The 21,570-nt window shown below is 44.3% G+C and overlaps 1 protein-coding gene across 1 annotated transcript in view; it reads left to right on the plus strand.

Annotated features, from left to right (window-relative positions):
* Positions 1–21,570, plus strand: part of DISC1 (DISC1 scaffold protein) — a 561,660-nt gene that overhangs the window by 45,648 nt on the left and 494,442 nt on the right. The window contains 3 exon segments of the mRNA XM_057505361.1: positions 16,316–16,458; positions 16,590–16,781; positions 17,373–17,422. Coding sequence (XP_057361344.1) covers positions 16,316–16,458; positions 16,590–16,781; positions 17,373–17,422 — 385 coding nt within the window.

Below are 21,570 nucleotides of genomic sequence, written 5' to 3' on the forward strand. Positions count from 1 at the left end.
TTACAGGGCTCCATGAAGGTTACGAGGACCCAGATGTGGATTGATATAATACTGGCAGGAGCATATGCAAGGAAATTAGATGGGAAGTCCAATAGGATCTTACTAGAGCTATGGCAACAGCTGAAACCAGAGCAGCAGTCCCAGCCATTAAGACCAAAGAGGCAGAGGTCAGAGACAGAGCCACAAATCCAGCCTGTGTGTTTGCAAGACTTCCTGCTGGAGAGTGAGCCAACCTCACTTGAGCCCACACAGGAAGGTGATTGGGGAACACAGTTTGACTGAGGGAAAGGTCAAGGTATCTGCCCTGAGGGACCAGGGGGAGACTGGAGGCCACATGGTAAACTAGCTATCCATTGATCCCCAGTGAACATACAATGTGTCCTGGCTTTGGTGGACACAGGGGCTGAATGTTCCCTGATTCATGGTAAACCTGAGCAGCTCCCCGGGACCCCCACTATCATAGATGGATACGGGGGAGAAGGCTATCAGAGTGAAAAAAGTCCAAATCCCTTTGGGAATAGGGCATCTACCCCCACAGAGTATACCGTGTATATATCTCCCATCGCTGAGTATATTTTGGGGATTGATATCCTGCAGGGTCTATGGCTGCAGAGCACTGCAGGTGAGTTCAGACTGAGACGATGTGTGGTGAAGGCAGTTCTGAGGGGACATGCTAGGCACCCGCCCATAGCTTTGCCTGTGCCTCAGCAGGTGACTAATACCAAACAATACAAACTGCCTGGAGGGCACAAAGAGATTGGAGAAGCTCTCCAGGAGCTGGAAATGGTGGGTATTATAAAGTCAACCCATAGTCCTTTCAATTCCCCCGTGTGACCTGTAAAAATGCAGATGTCTCCTGGCATATGACTGTGGATTACAGAGAACTGAATGAAGTCATACCCCTTATGCATGCTGCCATCCCCTCTATTGCAGGCTTGATGGATACCCTCAGCCATGAACTAGGACCATACCATTATGTGGTAGATCTTGCTAATGCCTTCTTTTCCTTTGACATTGAGGAGGAAATTCAGCAACAGTTTGCCTTCACATAGGAAGGATGGCAATGGACTTTCACCATCCTCCCACAGGGATACCTCCACAGCCCCACCATCTGTCATGGACTTGTAGCCCAGGACTTGTTTACATGGGACAAACTGCCAATGGTGTGACTGTACCATTATATTGATGATGTTGTGCTCATGTCCTATTCTGTTTCAGATCTAGAGGTTGCAGCACCTTGACTGCTGCAACATTTACAGGAGTAAGGATGGGCTGTGAACAGTACCAAGGTACAGGGACCTGATTTGTCTATCAAATCCTTGGGGGTCGTCTATTCGAGTAAGACCAAAGTTTTACCGGAAGCAGTTATAGACAAAGTCCAGGAATTTCCTACCCCCACAACTGTAGCATTGCTACAGGAGTTTCTGGGTCTACTAGGCTCCTGGAGAGTGTTTATACCACACTTAATGCAAATTTTGAAGCCCTTGTTCTGGTTGGTATGAAAGGGTGTCAGATGGGACTGGGATGAGACCTGTGCATCGGCCTTTACTACAGCAAAATGAGCAGTCAAGGCTGTGCAGGCCTTCAGTGTGATAGACCCATCAAGGCCCTGTGAGCTGGATGTTCATGTCACTGAAGATGGTTATGGCTGGGGTCTCTGGCTGTGGGTTGAATGAACTTTCCAACCTGTTGGATACTGGTCACAACTCTTTAAAGGGGCAGAGGTACAATACACTTTGATAGAAAACCAACTGGCTTTCCTGTAAGATGCCTTGCTGGCTATAGAACCCATCACTGCAATGGCCCCAATAAAGGTAATAACCACCTGTCCCATCTTGGGGTCGGTACGAGACTGGACCAAAAGCCAAGGAGTGGTGTGGCACAAACACCCACACTTGGCAAGTGGGATACTTACCTACAGCAGCATAGTGCCTTCTCTAGTAGCCCCTTGAGTGAAGAAGTCCAATGCTTGTTGGGGTTGGTGACATATACTAATGAAAAGCAGGAAGGATGTGCTTTTGAACCATTACTAGCAGAGTGTCCCTATCGGGAAGAGCCCCTATTCCCAAAGATGCATGGTACGCAGACAGCTCCAGCCATGGGAAGCCCCCAAAATGGAGGGCCATAGCTTTCGATCCTAAGACTGAGACAATGTGGATGGAAGATGGTGAGGGGAAGAGCAGCCAATGGGCAGAGTTGCGGGCTGTGTGGCTTGTGATCAGCCAGGAACCCTCCCCTATAGTTGTCTGCACTGACAGCTGGGCTGGCTATCAGGGTGACCCTGTGGCTCCCAACCTGGTACCATGCCAACTGGCTGGTTGGTCACCAACCCCTTTGGTGGCAAGACTTTTGGCGAGACTTATGGGTCTGTGGTCAGACTAAAATAATTACAGTATACCATGTAACAGGTCATTTGCCACTGGCATCCTCAAGAAATGATGAGGCAGATAAATTGGCCCAGATACGTTGGTTAGAAGGAAAGTCTGCCTCTGATGTAGCTCAATGGCTTCATCAGTGTTTGTTGCATGCAGGGCAAAAGACAGTGGGGGCTGTAGCCCATTGGTGGGGCTTTCCTTTGACCTTCGAGGAAGTTAGTAGAGCCCAGCATGAGTGTGTCATGTGCTTCAAAATGGACTTACACTGGGTTTCACCACAACATGGGACAAGAGCTAAGGGGCTTATACCCCTCGTCAGGTGGCAGATAGACTATATTGGGCCTCTACCTGTGTCAGAAGGTATGCGATGACTTGTGTGGACATAGCTACTGGACTTCTGGTTGCTTTTCCTACCTGTTGTGCAGACCAGCAGACAACCAAAAGAGGCCTGGAGTGTCTTTTGCTGCCTATGGCTGACCACAGGTAATTTAGAGTGATCAGGGCACCCATTTTACTGGACGTACACTGCCAGAATGGGTGTGACAGCTGGGAATCAAGTGGAAGTTTCATGTGCCATACAATCCTTCCACAGCAGGCATGATAGAGAGGCACAATGGCTTGTTACAATCCGGACTGAAGTCAGATACCAATAGTCTGTGGGGATGGTTAGTCTGCTTATGGACCATGCTAGGGCGTTTGAATGAGAGACCCTGAAAGGGAGCTCTGAGCCCTGTATACATGTTAACACATATGGCTGCCTCCCCTATACAACTGCAAGTACAAACCAAGGAAGAGTCACTGAAGCCGAGGTTTGGCCACCAGAATAACATCTTGCTGCCAGCACCAACTGCACTGAACCCTGGAGACTCCACTGAGTGGACATGGCCTTGGACCTTTTGACTCAAGGACCAAAGATGGCTGGCTCTCCTGGCACCTTGGTGACAAGGCCTGGAAGCTGGCCTCCTGTGTATTCCTTTAATAACAGCAGAGTGGCCCCCAAAGATCACAGTGGTAGATCCTGAATGGCCAGAAGGTAAGAGCATCTTACCAGGGAGTTTTGTTTTATCAGTATGTCCAGTGCATGTAGCTCCACTAGCACTATATATAGACCCTTCAGTAAGGGGCTAAAAGTATGGTATACTAGACCTGGAAGGGACCCCCTTCCTGCTACAGTCCTATCACAGGACCACTCTTTTGCATGCATCCTACCTGATGGACAAGATTTGCCTATGTTGGTGGCATTAAAACATGTGTCTTATTGCCCCTAAAGTCTTTGTGGATTAGGAAGTTCCTCTGGCTTTTGGATTATTATAATTTTTGTAGCAAAATGTTGCTGTATCTTCATTTTTATTTTCTCTAAGTTGGTATCCTCCGTTGCTATTGTGGAATCTGGTTACAGTGCTCCAGCTTTCTCGCACAGGGACCATTGCGGAAGATTGAAAGTGTGTAGATTGTAAGGCGAGAATCCTGGAGGGGTGGAGTGTGGGGAATTTGGGGTTCCTATGTCCAGGATCCTCACTGAACTTAAACCACCTGATGATGTAACTGGCCTGTTGCTGGGCTGCTGTTTCCACACCTTTAGGCAATACGCTATTATTGCAGTATATAGGGCGCTTGGCCCAGGGCTCTGGGTGGAGGCAGAGATGCTAGTGCTCCACCTACAGCCGGAGAACAAGCCGGGTAATAAACCCTTTCACCTCGAAGAACTTTTTGTTGTCAATTTCTTTGGTCACACTGAATCCATAGCGAACTTGCCTGAGGCTGAAACCCATTGGCAAGGCACTGACCATTAACAGTGTTTGTCAGAGAAGATTAAAGAACATGTTTGCACTATGAAACAAATGGAAAGAAAGGGCCTAGTGGGAAAACAATTTGTGGGAAACCTCAATTTGGCCACTTTATTAATGAGACTGCCTCATTACTTTGGACAGTTGTCCACTTGAGTTGTTCACTTAGAAATTGCCTGTGTGGCTTCCTAAAATTTGCCAGGTGCTGTCCTCTGCAGATGTGACTTTGGTGAGCGGGGCATTTACAAGTTCCTGATAGCTGCAGCATGCCTCAGTTGGGGGCTTGTCTTTCTTCCATTAGGTAAAGGTGAGCCAGGAATGTATGTTGATCATACAGTGTGGAAATCATCTGTGAGAGAATTGGGGCAGCAGTGCTGTGAAGAGGGTTGGTCAAAGTCATCACTGAGGGGGAAAATTGAAAATCAGCAAAGACTGAGGTTGCTGAGCTTTTTCATGACAGCAAGCTGCCTCGTATTACTTGGTGATTAATGTCTCTTGTGTATGAGAACACTAAGAGAAACAAAGTGCTACCTGTCAGGGGTCACACAAGCTGGTCAATGTGAGAGAGCAACAAGGGGAGATGCCTACTTGTGGAAGTGATTGGTGATATGGCTGAGGGGTTAAGCTAATAACTAAGGAGAGTCACTGAGAGAGGGACAAGTGTCTCTGTGGTGGCAACTGGAATAAGTGTAGATACTGCATTTCTAACAGAGAATGAAGTTTAGTTATTCAAAGCAGAGAGTGGCAAAGGGAGGAGCATGCTTTGGCTGTCCCATAATGAATAACTAACTGTGAATGAACCTCCAACTGGAGAGATTCTTGTCAGTGGAATTAGGTATCCCCACAGTGCATGTGGTAAACTGAGGCAAGAACAGGTAAAACCCCATGAGTGGTGGATCTTAATGCAAAATAAAAGTAAGTACTCTTCTGTGGATAAAGTGAAGGTGCCTATGGCCAGGATTCTCACCTGTCCCTGGTATGCTAGCTCACTACACATGTGTGGGCAAATACATTGTTATTGAGTCTCTATAAAGATCTCCTCTCAGTGCTCTGGGAGGCATGGTGGCATGGCTGCAAGGCTGCAGGAGAGCAGAGCAGAGGCTGGAGTGGTGGCTGTGCCGAGGACAGAGACTAAGATGGCTGCGTGGGCAGAGAGGCCCAGAGGCAGAGACCAGCTTGCTGCATGTTGACTCACTCTGAGTGGATGGGATTCTAGTGATTGACCTGCCACTGTGGGAATAAAGTTGGGTATAAACTCTTTCACCCCAAGAACATTCCACTGTCATTTCTTTGCTCTCATTGAATTCATAATTAACTTGTCTGAGGCTGAAACCCATGGCTTTGGCCATTTCATCATATAAACCCATTTTGAATGCCACATCTCTAGCAGAGACTAACCTCTGGGAGATAAAGATGTGCCACAGTTTAGGGGTGTCTCAGGACCACATATCTAGAATGAGAGCCCACAGTTTCCCATGTATTATCTTACTATTATAGCTTTTAGACAATATTTGCTGCAAAAGGAAGGTTATTTATATTTGCATATTTAGCCTAAAATTATGATAACAACCTTTGGCATGACCCTTATCTGATGGTATTTGAAACTGAACTGATTTTCTTTTTCCAGGCATTAACAGATCAGTCTTTATGTTGTCTAATGCTATTTCCTGAGTTTAAGACAGGTTTCTTTTCTCCAGTTCATTCAAGTTTTTTTTTAAAGAAAAGATCTCCTTTAGACAATTAAATTTCCCAGAATTGTTCAAGCATTGTTATTATTCTCAATGAGAATATTTTCTATTTCACTCCAGCTATGTAACATGATGGGAATGCTTGTGAATATCTATCATTGCCATACTCAAAGAATTTGTGGGAGATATGAGAGATTAATCAACTAGCCTGTCAAGTAACAGAATCCCAATTTAGAACATTCATTCTAGTAAGTTTTTGGGCTGGGGCTGCAAGGACGAATAAGCCATGATATTTGACCTCAAAGAGCTTACAGTTGAGAAGGGAAGATGAAAAGGTGCATTAATTATACAGAGGGCAAGATGGCCATATGCTACCTTCACTTACTTCTGGGAATGAAACTAAGGGAAGATATTGGAGGATATTATGGATGAAAATGCGATGATATGAATGACTTATTACCCAAGTATGCCTCACCATACATATGGAAGGAGAGTGGTAGCTTGTTCTCAGGCATCAGAAAATGCCTTTTGTCTAGTGAGAGAGAGTATATCATTGTGGTAGGAATGTGGACTCCCCAGCAAGACATACAAGTTCAATCCCTCCTCTTCCACCTACTATTTGTGGTTTTGGGCAAATTCCAACCTCTCTGTGTCTTCATTATCTAGTCTGAAATTGGGTGTAATAATCGAGTTGCAAAGGTGAAATAAGTTTAGCAAGTTAAAATTGCGTAGAACAGTGTCTGGCATGTAGTAAGCACCCAGTAAATATTAGCTGTAATTAGTAAACTTCTAAAAGATCTCCATATTCTTAAACATAATTTTTGAACTTCACTGTCCTGGCAAGAGTCATACATTTTTTTCCCTCTGAGCTTCTAGTGTCTTGCTGCAAAATACATCTATGGTATTTAATGTTCATGGGCTATGTGAGTTTATCTGCAGACATTCATAATTTCAATAGAGCAGAATTTCTGCTGATTCTGCTACTGATGCAAGGATTCTATGCTACAACCTCAAATTGTATTGGCATCTACGACATTCCTCCATTCCTGCTCTCCTGAATCTTTTGGTAGTATTCATGAGGAAAAGCTTTCCAAAAATTTAAATTGAAAGGATATTGATTGAACAATGATCTCTTCATCATTTGTTCTCAGTGATCCTTCCTGTAGACACTCTTTTCACATCTCAGTATCCAGAGCTTAAATTCATGAAGACACTGCTAGGTAATAGCCATGATGAAAACTGTATTAAAAGCAGTTGTTTGCTCATAAACAGCAGAATTCTTGGAGTCTGACACTCACCATGTCTTTTAAAGTAGACACACATTTCGGGTTGGCTGTCAAGCTCACAGTGGTCCCTATCTGCGTGTCACCCCTGTGTTCAGGGCTGGTTTCCCAGGGGCTGTGCTTACCCTATGCTCCTATGTGGCCCTGCTTCCTTAGCTACACTTGATAACATGAGGGATGGGCTCCTGGCCTACCCTGGATGAATCAAAATCTCATTCCTAGAGATTTAGAATTGGTTCCACAAGGGTCAGGCTTTCCATGTGGCTGGCTTGGAAACATATAAACTTGGGAGCAATGGGAAGCAGATGCACAGCAATAATCAGGGAGTAGTAACCACCAGAGTCCTGCTGGCTTTCCAGAACTGGCTTTTGTCTTTCCATAGGACCATCTCATTATGCCATGAAGCACCTTCGTATCCTCACAAAATTCTTTTTAGTTAAGTTAGAGTATGTTATTTTTGGTTAGTTGCAAATAAAAGAGTCCTAATTAATACAGCTTTGTGTTGGAATGAGAAAGCTGCCATAAAACTAAGGAAGACTTCTGTGATATCCATGCCAAAGATCTGGAATCAGTAGGTTTATAGGTGAGGGTACCTTTGGAGAAGCAGAACCTCTATGGATATTGTGGAAAAAGGAATATATTATAGAAATTAGACCTTACTTAATTGTGGGAGTTGCTGGAGAAGCAAAAGTTCAAGAAGGGGAGTTGGACAATCTGAGAAAGGTCTTTAACCAGCCCTGCCATGGGTGAATGAGTTGGAGCTCTCAGGAATCCTGGAAGCTGTGCATTACCAGCTGTTAGAGTCAGACCGTTAAGGGGGCTGATAGGGATGTCTAAGGAAGGCTGATGCCTCTTTGTGTCTGCTTCCCATGTGAGTGTGCAGAGAAGCATCTGTGGTGAGCCTGGGGCTGCTGCTGGTCAGCAGGACCCATAACTGGGAGGTATGCCTGGGAATTGGACAGGGAAGAGAAGGACAAAGTGGGGCCCAGCAGCACATCTGCCTCTGTCTCCACTGCCTCTAACCTGCAACAGCCTTTCAAACAAAATGGCTACTGTATCACTGCCAATCTCCCAAATGTAGTACTTCTGATCAAGTGTAACTGGTGACTTTCCAGGGAAGGGGATTCTGCAAAACATAGTTCCAGAATAATCAAGCTGACAATAATAATTTATTATTATTATATGTATATATTTATTATTTTATACATATATATGTGTGTGTGTATGTGTGTATATATATACGTGTGTGTATATATATATATATATAATATAGAATAATCCTGTACACAGGCTTTTGACAGGCAAGGACTATACAGTCTAGCACAGTAGATTATATATAAGACTAGGAAAAAATATAAAATATCCCTAAGTGATCATAGTGAACAAACATATTTGGGAACCATAGCTTTATGGCATCACTATCCACTCAGCCTAGTCAACTAAATTAAAAACCAGAGTCATGTTAGATACTCTCCTCCCAATTACCCTTAACATCCATTCACCAAGTTTTATATAATTTTATATCTTTAAGTATCTCTTGACAATGACCCCTATTTTCTGTCCTCATTACAATGATCATGATCTCTTACCTGGAATGTTGTTTCTTTCTTAACTGATCTTCCTGTGTTTACCACAAACCCATCCAAACTACCACTACATCAGTTCAGTAGTGTTAACCCTGACTGCACATTAGAACCACCTAGGGGACTTTAAAAACTGCAATGCCTGGGCCCCAGATCATATATCAGACCCTCTCATGAAACATTATGTGCTACACGTTATTGGTAATTGTTTTGTAGATGAGCAAATTGAGACTGAGCAAGGCTAAATAACTTCCCAATGATCACAGCTAAGAGGTAGTGGAGCTAGATAAGCATGTAGTCATCTGAAGGTGGAGCCTATGCTCCTAACCAAATGGCAGGATGCCTTCCAAACAGTGTGGCAGCGCTGGTTAGATGGATTATAGGGCCCAGCAGGGTGAGGTGGGGAACACAGTTGGACGTACAGTGTTAAGGGAAAATTGAAGAGAATAGCTTTGGATGTTGTTGGTTTGAATGACAGTTCTGAGAATGGACAGGGCTCAGTGCCTGAACGTAAAGGACAAGGTGAAGGAGTATGTAGCACTGTCCCCTGGCTTTCCAGCTTAGGGGAGGGGAACAAGGGGAGAATGAACCTAACTTGGGAAAAGTTAATGCAGGGAAAGCAGCAGTTCTGGGAGTGCATGGAGAAGACAGTGAGAATTGTTTTGGTGATACTAAATTTGAGAGACCAGCAGAGCCTCTAGGTTGGAATTATGAATCTGGAGTTTGGGAGAGACGTTGCAGTTAGAGATGCCTATTAAGGTTGCATCAGAGTAGTTGAAACCTGTGAAGTGGATGAGATAATCAGGTTAAGTATGGGGGGTACTCAGGAAGAGAAGAGGCCAAGGATGCAATTCTGGAAAAGGTTGACATAAGGGATGGATAGAGTAGGGGAAGCCAATGAAGGAGACCCAGAGGAAGGAGTGGACATGGAAGGAGGACACAGATAGACAGACAGACAGATAGGTAGATAGATAGATAGATAGATAGATAGATAGATAGATAGATAGATAGATAGATAGATAGATAAATAGCAGAAAGATATTTACTTTAAGAAATTAGCTGATGCAACTGTCAGGGCTAGCAAGTCTGAAATAAGTAGGACAGGTTGGTAGGCTGGAAGCTCAGGCAGGATTTGAGGCTTCAATTTTGAGGCAGAATTTTTTTCTTCAGGAAACCTCAGTCTTTACTTCTAAGGACTTCAACTGATAGGATGAGTCATACCAACATTATTGAGGGTAATTATTACTTAAAGTCAACTGACTGTAGATGTTAACCACATCTGCAAACATACCTTCACAGAAACACTGAGTTTAGTGTTTGATTAAGTGGATGGGCACAATAGTTTAGCCAAGTTAACACACAGTCCATCTTTCATCGCCTTAGCACCTACACACATCTCCTTACGAATTTTATTTTTTTCCTTTTTTTATTGAAGTATCATTGATATACAATCTTACAATGGTTTCACATCAACAACATGTGGTTTCAACATGCATACTTATTATCCAGTCCTCTCTGCCTTTATTGTGGTCATTGTCTATCAGTGTAAGTAAGATGCTATAGAGTCATTACTTGTGTTCTCCATGCTGTCCTGCCTTCCCTGTGACCTACCTATATTGTGATTGAGAACTATAGTGCCCTTAGTCCCCTTCTCCCTCCCTTCCCTTCCTTTATCCCCAACCCCTCCCCTATGGTAAATGCTAGTCCCTTCTCGGTGTTTGTGAGTCTGCTGCTACTTTGTTCCTTTAGTTTTGCTTCTTTGTTATACTCTACAATGAATAAAATCATTTGGTACTTGTCTTTCTGCACCTGCCTTATTTCACTGAGCATAATACCGTCTAGCTCCATCCATGTTGTTGCAAATGGTAGGATTTGTTTTCTTTTTATGGCTGAATAATATTCACATAATAATATCCATGATAGCATATATGTTTTGTACCACATCTTCTTTATCCATTCATCTGCTGATAGGCCCTTAGGTTGCATCCATATCTTGGCTAATGTAAATAGTGCAGTGATAAGCATAGGGGTGCATATGTCTTTTTGAATCAGAGATCTTGTTTTCTTTGAGTAAATTCCTAGGAGTGGAATTACCTCCTTAAACCATTCTTAATCTCCAAATAAAGACACTAGCACAACACTTCTACTTCACATGAAATGAGTATCCTGAGTACAAATGAAAATCACTACCCTTCCCAGTGGAAGCATGCATAGTCCTTGGTTCTCTTCCACATATCCCATAATTTAAATACTGTGTTGAAAGTTTAATTATTATTAATATATTTTATGCTATAAATATGCTATAGGAGATGCTCTAAGGGATCTCCTATATTCCAGACATACTCTTCTTTACCTCTGTTGTGGAGTAGAGTTCAGTTTGCCCTGGGTAGTCAGGATCAGTCATCCCAGCCAACATCAAAACTCCCTTATTCTGTTGATTCAGAGACATGAGGAGCCTAGTGGATAAGAAGGGAAGAAAACAAAGATAAAATATAAAATCATATATCAAGTATCTTTATTTTCTTCCCTTCCTTATCCATATGTAAACAGTCATAACAAAATAAGGAAGAAATTCTCATGACAATTACAATTCTCAGTTCTGTAACTGGTCATATGGTCATAGCTTAACTAACTTCTTAAACTACCAGTTCCCTTTGCCCTCAGCAAGCATCTGAGCAGGTCATGGCTTTTTGGCTGGTGGTATGACCCAAGCCTTCATTATTAGAGAGTCTAGGCCTTGCCTGAACTGGGCTGTTGTAGTTTTCCACTGACCTTAATTCCAAGGCATGATAACACTAAGAGATGCTCTAAGGGATCTCCTATATTCCAGACATACTCTTCTTTACCTCTGTTGTGGAGTAGAGTCCAGTTTCCCCTGGGTAGTCAGGATCAATCATCCCAGCTAACACCATACTCCCTTCTTCTGTTGATTCAGAGACATGAGGAGACTAGTATTGCCAAATGGCAATCTTAATTTCCAGTTAAATGAAATCACTGTTGTGTCTCTTGGTGGAACCATTCTTCCCTTTGGAACTAATACCTCTAGTCCTGCAGAGCATTAAGTTGTGGGAACAGGAAGGAAAACTTTGCTAATGGATCGCTGGAGCTCATAGTGAGTGGTCACTGCCATCTCCATTCCTTGATTCCTGGACCCATGAATCCTGACAATGGGAGAAACAGTATCATATATTGGGTGCTGATTCAGAACATATACAGAGAGCTTCCTGGCAAACCAGCCCTGCAAGGTATTGCTACTCAGCAGCCACCATAAATGAGTCCTCAACAACCTGTTCCATTGTTCTAGAAAACCAGCTGCTTCAGGATGATAGGGAACATCACAAAGTTCAGATGAGACTAGTGAACTTTGTGAGCATTGCCACACTTCCTTCACAGTGAATTGAGTTCCTGAATCAGCTGTGTGGACAAGGCATTCTAAAAGTCCATGGATGGTAGTTTTGGAAGAAGCACTGTGTACAGGGAAGGTGTTAGTATAGGTGTCAATTCCAATAAGAACAAAATATTGCCCTTCCCATGATGGAAGTGGTCCAATATAATCAACCTGCCACCAAGGCACAAACTGGCTGATTACCCTGGTATGGTGCTGTATTGTTGGTCTCTGGTGCAAAATGGATATTCGGCAGTAGCCACAGTCAGGGTGGCCTTGGTGAATGGAAGTCTGTGTTGCTGAGCCCATAAATAACTTCCATCCCTGCCACCATGGCCACTTTGCTCATGAGCCCACTGGGTTGTGTCAGCAGTGCCTGAGGAAAGAGGCTGACTGGTAGATACAGAATAGTTCATCCTATCCACCTGGTGATTGAAATCCTCCTCTGCTGAGATCACCTTTTGGTGAACATTCACATGGGATACAAATATCTTCAAGTTTTTTCCTTATTTGGAAAGGTCTATTCACATACCTCTTCCTTGGATGCCCTTGTCACCAAGTTTCCAATCATGTTCCCTTCAGACCCCATCCAGTCAAGCCATTGGTGACAGTTCATGAACTGGCATACTCTCTCTTATACCTCTGGCCATTTCTCATTTCTGAACTTTCATTGCTCAAAGTGTCATTGCTCAAAGTTCTACCTACTGGAAGGATTTTCCTCCACCCTGCCTTTCAGAAATGTCCCAGAAAGGGGTTGTAGTGCTACAGCTGTCTACTTTTGGATGGTGCCTGAATATTTGCAGGACTATCTGTAAACCAGGCCTGAGTTTTCTTTTACTCAGTTAACTGATCATAGAAAGATGGCCATGAGGCCACTGGTGCAGGCTGGGAGAGAGAAGGCAATATAGCAGGAGTGGAAACTACGGGCACTTGGGCCACTTTCTCATGTAACGTTCTTGTGCCTTCAGGGTCTGCTTGAGCTGGTCTCCTATATACCAGTTTCATTTGATGACAGAGCATTGCTCTACACACCTAATGTCATGGTTTGTAGGCCAGACAACACCCAATTCACGATGTATGGTAACATGGTAGCCCATGGCCAAGCAGTCCGTCTCTACTAGGGCACAGTAATGAGTCAAAAGCTATTTCTCAAAATGAAACAAGTTATCCACAGAGGATGGCAGGGCATTACTCCTAAATCAAAGGTTTGTGGTATGAGTTACCTGTAGGGGCCTGACAAAGCCTCCAGCAGTATCTCTGTCACCACTCATGCTCCCAGCCCCACTGCATCTGCTGGGTCACACGGCCCAAGTAGCAGAGCTGCTGGCACAGCACCCTGGATCTGTTGCAGAGTCCTCTTGTTGGGGCCCTGCTCAAAATCAGCAGCTTTTCAGGTCACTTGGTACTGGGCTTGGGTAGCACACCCAGATAAGGAGCATGTTGCCTCCAAAACCTGAAGAGGACCTTGCATGTTGTGCCTTTTCTTTTTCTTTTTTGGATTGTAGTGGGGGGCTAAATACAGCAACTTATCCTTCACCATCAAAGGGATCCCCCACACTCCAGGACCTCTAGAAAATCCACTGAGATGGAAGTCCCCTGAATTTTTGTCAGGTTTATTTTCTACCCCATGACTTCAATGTCTCATCAATAAGCCTAGAGTTAGTTACTACTTCCCAGCTCACTAGGTCCAATCAGCATGGTGCCATCAATGTAATGGGCCAGTGTGAAGTCTTGTGGATGGGAAAAGGGATGAGGTCCCTGCTTGACTAACTTGTGATGTAGGGCTGGAGAGTTCATATACCCTGGGGTAGGACAACAAAGGTGTATTGTTGGTCTTGCCAGCTGAAAGAAACTGCTGCTGGTGGGCTTTATAACAGGTATGGAATAAAACATTTGCCAGATCAATAGCTGCATACCAGTTATAGGGATGTGTTAATTGCTCAAACAATGAAACTAAATCTGGTATAGCAGCCACAACTGGAATCACCCTCTGGTTAAATTTATGATAATGTACTATCATTCTCCGTGCTCCATCAGTCTTCTGTACCAGCCACATGGGCAAGTTGAATGGGGGTTATGGTGGGATTCATCGCCCCTGCATCCTTCATGTTCTTGACTGATGGCACCAAACTCTTCAATCCCTCTTGGAATGCACTGTTGGTTTTGGGTAACTCTTTTCCCAGGTAGAGGCAGTTCTTGTGGCTTCCACTTGGCCTTTCCTACCATAATAGTCCTCACTCCACAGGTAAGGGAACCAGTGTGGGAACCAACTCTGCCACTTGCTGATATGTCTATTCCAATTATGCATCCTGGAAGTGGAGAAATAACTGCAGGGTGGGTGCAAACACCCACCTGAGCTAAAATTCTGTGATCACCTGACCTCTAAAAGCCTGTGCTCTGCCTGGTGAGTCACAATGTTTTGGGTCTCACAGATTTAGTGTCAGTTCAGAGTTACTGTCCAGTAATTCCTGAAAAGTCTGATTATTTCCTTTTCCCAATGCATAGTCACCCTGATAAAAGGCCATATGTCCCTTTGGGGGTAGGTTGGAAGAAAGATAAACTGTATAAAACTTTGGCAGTGTTTCGGGGTCTTTCCTCCTTCATTCAAGGAGTACAGGGTCTTCAGTCTGGTGATTGAAGGGTTGAGTCTCTCTGTTTTGGAAAAGCAAGTTAAGCATTTGTTCACTTGATCTAGGAGTTTTCAAGTAAGAGTGTAGTAGAATTCCTGTCTATTTGACTTGTAGAAACATCATGATCAACCTACCAATCCGAATGAGTTCAGGAGTCACTTCTGGTTTCTGCTTTGACTCTGCTGTTCATTACCGAAACCAGACTCACCTTGCCTTTGGTGATCGCTGGCACCCTGGGATCCAACCATCTCCACTGTGTTTGGGGATCTCAGTTGAGTGGCCACAGTTCCCACTATAATTTCTGACCTACAGAGAAGAGTGATCGAGGACTCTGGGCCACAAAGCTGTATGATGAGATGATACATGACCAGAGTCGCGGTGAAAGGTGTGTCCTCGGGGAGGCAAGCAGGTCTTACATGGTAAACTCACTCTAACATTCCAATCTCCCTAAGCCTCTGGATATTTCCTTTATAGGATAACAAGGCATTTCTGGAATTTCCACTTCATTTACTGTGATCACTTCTCAGTTCATGTTTCAGTCAACTAACCAAACAAACTGTGAGAGACTTTTCTAATCTCTCCAACTGCAGCATTGAATTTAGATCTCTGCTTAGTGGGCTCTGTCATTCCCTTCAGCCCCATCCAATCTTACGTCCCTTCCACCTTTCCCACATCTTTACCATCCACGCTCATACTGGTTCTGTCTCATGACACACTGGCTTTAAGCACATCTCTGTGTTTCCACTCACAAAGTTCTTATCTTTTAAAGGACTGTGGCCCTCCTCCAGGTCTAGTGACATCCGTCTCATTCCCCCAGAAAGTCTTCCTGATCCTTCTGCTTTACAGCACTCCCCATTACCCCCAAATATCTGCAACACTTCTTGTGGCAAGCCTCTGGCTCTTGGCACGTGTAAGTTGCCATTTCGTTTTACCTGCATATGTTATCTTCCAGACAGGAGGTGAGCTCCTTGAGGCCAAGAATCACCTCTGACAGTGCTACCCAGAGGCTGCTCCGGATCCTTCCTGAATGAGCCAAAGAGAAAGGGCGAAGGAGGTGTGTAGGCTGGCCTAGGAGCGTGGTCTGGGGGGCGGCCCAACCTGGGGTGGAGGCTGGCGGAGCAGCCCGGTGCTGTCAGAAGCTTTAGAAAGTTGGATTCACATTTCACTTTTAAACAATTACTCCACTGCTCCCCTACCCCACCCCCGCCGGCAACTCTTTCCCAGTGGGGTCCGCCACCTCCCTACCTTCTCCCACCTCTCACCCACTCGATCACTTTCATCAACCCTTAGGTCACTTCCCTAATGACGCGTCTAGGAGGTGCCCTCGGAAACCACCCCACAAAAGGTCTCCCATCTATCCCCTGTACACCCGACCCCGCGCGTTTCCCCTCCCTCTTCTCCCAGAAGTGAGCGAAAGTGAAAAGCAGACTCTTAGAGAGGCCAAGGGGACAGGCTGCGGGCGTGGGCGTGTACGCGTGTGAGCGAGTGTGTGCAGGGGCGCCGCTGGAGAGGAAGCCGCCGCCTCCCCGAGGAAAGGAAGCTGCCTCCCCTTCTTCGCCGGCCGCCTCCCCACTTCCCGTTCAGCCGGCGGCTCCTTCCTCGCCCGCTGCGGGGCGCATGCAGCCGGCTCTCGGCGGGAGCTGCAGGCGGCGGAGGCGCAGCGGGACCAGCTGGAGGGGCGCATGCCGGGCGCGGGTCCCCAGGGGGCGGCGGGGGTCTCCGCGAAGGTAGGGCACTGTCACCGCAGCCCCGCGGGGCCGTGGGACCCGGGCGAGGAGGGCGCGCTCTGTCCCTGGAAATCGTGCAGGTTCAGAGTGAGCCTCTACTAACAACTTGGGTCCCACGCACTCCTTTCGAGGTGTCGGAAATGAGGCAGGGGCGTGGCGTGCGGGTTGGGAGAGGAGCCGGTGCGCGGCTGCCAGCCCACGCGAGTCCGGCCGGGTCCCTGACCCAGGACTGCGCTACAAGCCCGGAGAGCGGGTTTCGAACAGTGCTGTTCGGAGCCGCCCCGGTGGCGAATCCGGGTGGCCGAGGAAAGGGCGGCGGCGTGGTGGGGATCCAAGCAGTCGGGGGACCGTTGGCCGAACTATCATTTGCGCCCCCACCCTGGACAGGGGACGCCCTGTGGCCAGTCGGGGACCTGGGGGCTGGGACCTGGAACGCGAAGCTGGCACCTCCCCAGGGGCCGCTCTGCAAACAATTTCACCTCCCACTTCCGACTTGGTGACAGTAACGCCCACAGCCGGTCTCAGGGGAGCTCTCTCCATTTCTACCGCCCGGAGCACGAGTCACGGGGTCAACTCGTAGTGTTGACACAGAGGCCATTAAGCGGATGGTTGTTTTCCAAGAATGACGGGGCTTCGACCATCTCACTCTTACAGTATATGCAAAGGAATTTGCGACTCTTCGGAAGAGAGTGCGATTTGGAGTCCGAGAGTGAGGCGTTGTGTCCTTGCTGAGTCAGAAGGGGGCGGGCTAACTTTAGACACACTCCTTCACGTCTTGTAGCGTCGGGTTTCCCCAAATGTAAAAGAGAACCCTACTAACCTGCCTTCCCTGTCTGGTAGATTTGTTGTGTGTGAAAGCAGTTTGCAAAGTGTTTGTATGGTCGGTTGGACAAATGTGATTTGAGTAATACCAGAGGACTAAGAGCTGGGGTTTGGAGACAGTCTGCTTGCATCTCAATCCTGGGTAAGTTGGACCTCAGTCTCCTCAATGGTAGAATGGGGACAGTACAATGCCTACCTCATAGGATTGTTATGGGGTTTCAATGGGGCAGTGGAATGAAGCTCCTAGACCACTGCTTGAGACATACAATAAGCTCTAAATAACCTCAGCTGCTATTTTTACAAAACAAAACCTAAATAATTTAGAGTGATGCGGGAACACCAGTTTGATTTGATTAAAGCATTGAAAGTGGAGTTTTTGAAAAGAACGTAATTTTGCTACGATGGGGCTTGGTGCATGGAGCCTTTTGAAGTTCAGATGAGTATCTGTCACTGAGCAGAGAGGCCTGGATCTGCTCTCTGAGCCCTAAAGCCTTAGTTTCCTCACCTGTTTACAACAAAAGAAAAAAGAAAAATGGGGACAGTAATTACTGCTTTTGTACTGAAAGGGCTGCCTGAATATCAAATGAGGTAAAAGATCTGAAAGCATCTTGAAGAGCTTGAATCACTAGGCACATATAAAACATTGCTGCTATCAGGAGGGAGTAATAACATCTGTGATGTTTTAGAGCTTACAGTGTGTCAGGTAGTCTATTAGGAATCCCTTTGATGAAATCCATTCCAAACCTTCGGGAGATAGATGTTGAGAATTCTCATTTTCCCTGCACAAAGCTGAGATTCAGGGTTATCTGCTTCTTTTCCAAGGTCATTGCTGGTAAGAGTAAAGCCAGGATTAGAATTTAGTGAGAGTGCCTCTCACAGGTGTGTTCTCAACCACTGGCCAACCTGAAGTTATGGAGATGAGCCATGGTTCAGAGTAGACCCATTTTAGATTATTAGTAATAATGTTATCTTACATATTTTTAGACTCTAAAAATATGAGTGAATTGTTAGCCTTGGCAGAAGAGACTTTGAAATAACCTTAATTTTTTTCATCCCTATTTTAAAGCCACATTTTAAATGATTTTCTTGCAAAAGTAAACAGTGAAAATTTGCAGAAGAAAAGGGTACTACAGTCTTGAAAGAACATATCTCAAGAACTCATTGCAAATTTCAGACTGAATGGAATCTGAATTAATGTTTTATTTTATCACTAAAGTTCTCTAGAACCCTTCAGATGGTCTCAGAGGTGTAAACTGGGATTGAGACTTTGGTGTCATGGTTACTTTGCAGGGCTGGGACCCAGGACATTTCTGCAGGGACCTCACTGCTCACCTGACATGCCTTCAGACGGAAATGGACCTTCAGGCAAAGTCTGAGCTCCTGAGGGGAGTGAATGCCAGGCGTCTAGGCTGCAGAAACAATTCCTAATTCATTTGTTTCCTAGATGAGGTTTCTTTTATTCTTTTTTTCCCCCCAAAAGCAACGAGTGCTCATTACAGGAAGTACAGAAAACTACAAATGAGAAAAAGAACATTGAAAACCACAGTAATCCCACCAATGCAGGCAAATAATGTCTCTGTTCTTGTAACCAATTTTTGTACTATATTCCTAATTTATACCTATTTAAAAAATGGGATGCAACTCTAATTGTTTTGTTAAATGACAAAAATAATACTCATTGCTCAAACATTAAGACATTAATTTTGAACAAGACAAGGTAAAATATATTATATTCATTAAAACTTTCCCTTTAAAAAAATCTTAAAATTTTGATTGGAGAGGGATTAAAGCTTAAATTGTGGATGTTTGAATTTTATTGTAGTTTTGGTCAAAGTTTGATGAAAGATCATCAAAGCAAAGAGAGGGTACACGGTGATCTTTAAATAATAAGATCTAAAGACCAGTGCTGAACAAAGTTTCTGGGTATAAAAATAGGTAATGTTTTAGATTAGGGTCATTGAAACAGAACTCGAATGATTTTTTTGATTAATGATAATAAATCAGAGTAAGTGCTGAGTTCTCAGGCAAAGCAAGCAGAGAGCACTGCTTCCAGAGTTGCCTTGAGCAGCCACCCCTGGCACAGTCTGGGTCACCCAAGGCCAGCCATTTTTTAGCCACACCACTTACTAAGCAAAGCTTTTAGCCTTCAGCAAATCTCCTCTGTTTGTTCTTGACTTTAATAACTCTGTGATAAAAAGTCCCTAGCAAATGTCTTTTTTGCAATAATCATGTGATTTTGAAAATACCTGCCACAGAAGCTTTGACCATTCTGAATCCATTTTTCCTTTGGAAATTAGTTTACCAGCTACTTATTTGAGCACAGATTTTGCCATCAGCTGACCAATGAATATTATTTGTATTTGGCTTTGGAAGATAGTCAGGAGCCCACATGATGAGCTCATCTGCTGACATGACCGTGAGTTTTGTGTCTCCTTCCTCTATCCCAGCCTCCTTCCTTTTGGCTCCTTGTGTCTCAGAAATGCATGGTGGGGCTTCTTCTAATCACAGGGTTGCTGGCCATCCAGTGCTATAAACAGAATCACAGAACTTATTGTTGGATGAAGCTTCAACAGATCCATTGGTTAAACCTCTTGAGTTCTGGCAAGTGAGGCATGGACAAGTGCATTTATCAAGTGCAGCTGCTGAGAAGAACTATGTATTTGGTCAGTATAATGGTAGCCATAGCCGCAGAAGACTTGATCCCAAATGAAGTAATTGGAATAAATGGCCCTAGATTATGGTTCCCATGTCAACTTCAGGTTAATTTCCTAGCCACATATACTCATCCATTTGAAATATGTGGAGAAAATTCCACTTGTTCGATCCAAACATTTGACAGTCATGGTAGGACTTTTACCCTTTATTTACAGATTTTTTGAACTCTCAGAGAAGTGCAATGAAGACAGTAAACTCCTTAAAGTGCAAGATAGCAATCTCTGAGGATAAATCATACATCACAGAGTACTGACAGTTGTGACAGTAGAGATCATGGAATCTAGCTGCTTTCTTTACAGGTACAAGATGTGAAGGATGGCAGTAGAGTAAGTATTAGAAGTAGGTTCTTTCCCTTAGAGCTGTTTCCATTAAGACTTGCTTCATTCCAAGAAGAAGCCCATGGGGGACCAAGGTGGAACTCAATCTTAAAGTGTAAGGCAAGATGTTTTCCAACTGTACAGAGATCTGTTGCACAGAGAAGACACTCAGGGCCAAATCCCACTCTACATTACCCTTACAAGAAAATGCAAAGAAATCTGCATTGATGGGATTTATGAAGAGTTTACTGCATTTGCTAATTGAAGTTACCCTGTTTGTTTATTCGTTTATGGGTTGTTTCCTCCTCTAAAATGTAAAAAAAAAAATTCATCCCTGCTTAAGAAATAGTGAGTGAATCAAACAAAATCTTTATTTTTTTGTTTTGAGCCATCATGGCTCTTAAAAACTTAAATTTTTGAGGAGTTACTTCTGTCATACTGTCAACCAATTTTTATGAACCCATTTGTTCATTTATTTATTATTCATTCATTCAACATTTATAGAGTGCCTATTTGGCCCAGAATTAGAATTAGAGCCACACATTAATAAGGTATCAATTTTGACTTAATTTAGAGAAAAAACTTGCTAAAAATAAAAGCTATCCATCAATGAAATAGGCTGCCTTGAAACAGGTGTTTTTTTATGTGTGCTATTGGAGGCATTTAAGTTAGTGTTGAATGATACTGTGGTGAACTAGTTAGTGGGGGAGCCTGAATGTGGTGGGAGAGGCTGCTATGGGTGATGTGTGGGAACCCTTCCAGCTCCAGGATTCTTTGATTTTCTCCTAGAGGTTTGGGATTGCCTGGGATTTGAGTTACTGTGAAATTTCCTATTCCCTGCTCACTGGGGTTTCCATTGTGCCTCCTTCCCCAACCAGGTGGTCCCATTACAAGAGGTCTAGCCAGTTCCCTGCAGTCAGCTGCCTGAATACAGTATGTACTTCAATTCCCCAGCATTACACATATCTAGGATTGATATTAATCATTGCATGATCATGTTCACCCAGGCAAACGAATCATGTAGAAATAGAAATGTGCATTTGACAGGTGGTCCTGCATGGAGACTAATTGCTTTCACAGATTGAAAGGTGAAATATCTCAAGTTTAATGAGTGAATTGTATCCTGAATGTGGTATCTGAGTTTAGATTTAGTTTTGTGACATGCACACAAACCCAACTTTCCTTTTTCATACCTTTCGTCTCTTAATTTGTGAGAGGATTGATGAGATGATTTGGCATAATTATTAGGCTTTAGTTT

Source organism: Manis pentadactyla, chromosome 8, assembly GCF_030020395.1.
Source record: "Manis pentadactyla isolate mManPen7 chromosome 8, mManPen7.hap1, whole genome shotgun sequence".
Classification (NCBI taxonomy): domain Eukaryota; kingdom Metazoa; phylum Chordata; class Mammalia; order Pholidota; family Manidae; genus Manis; species Manis pentadactyla.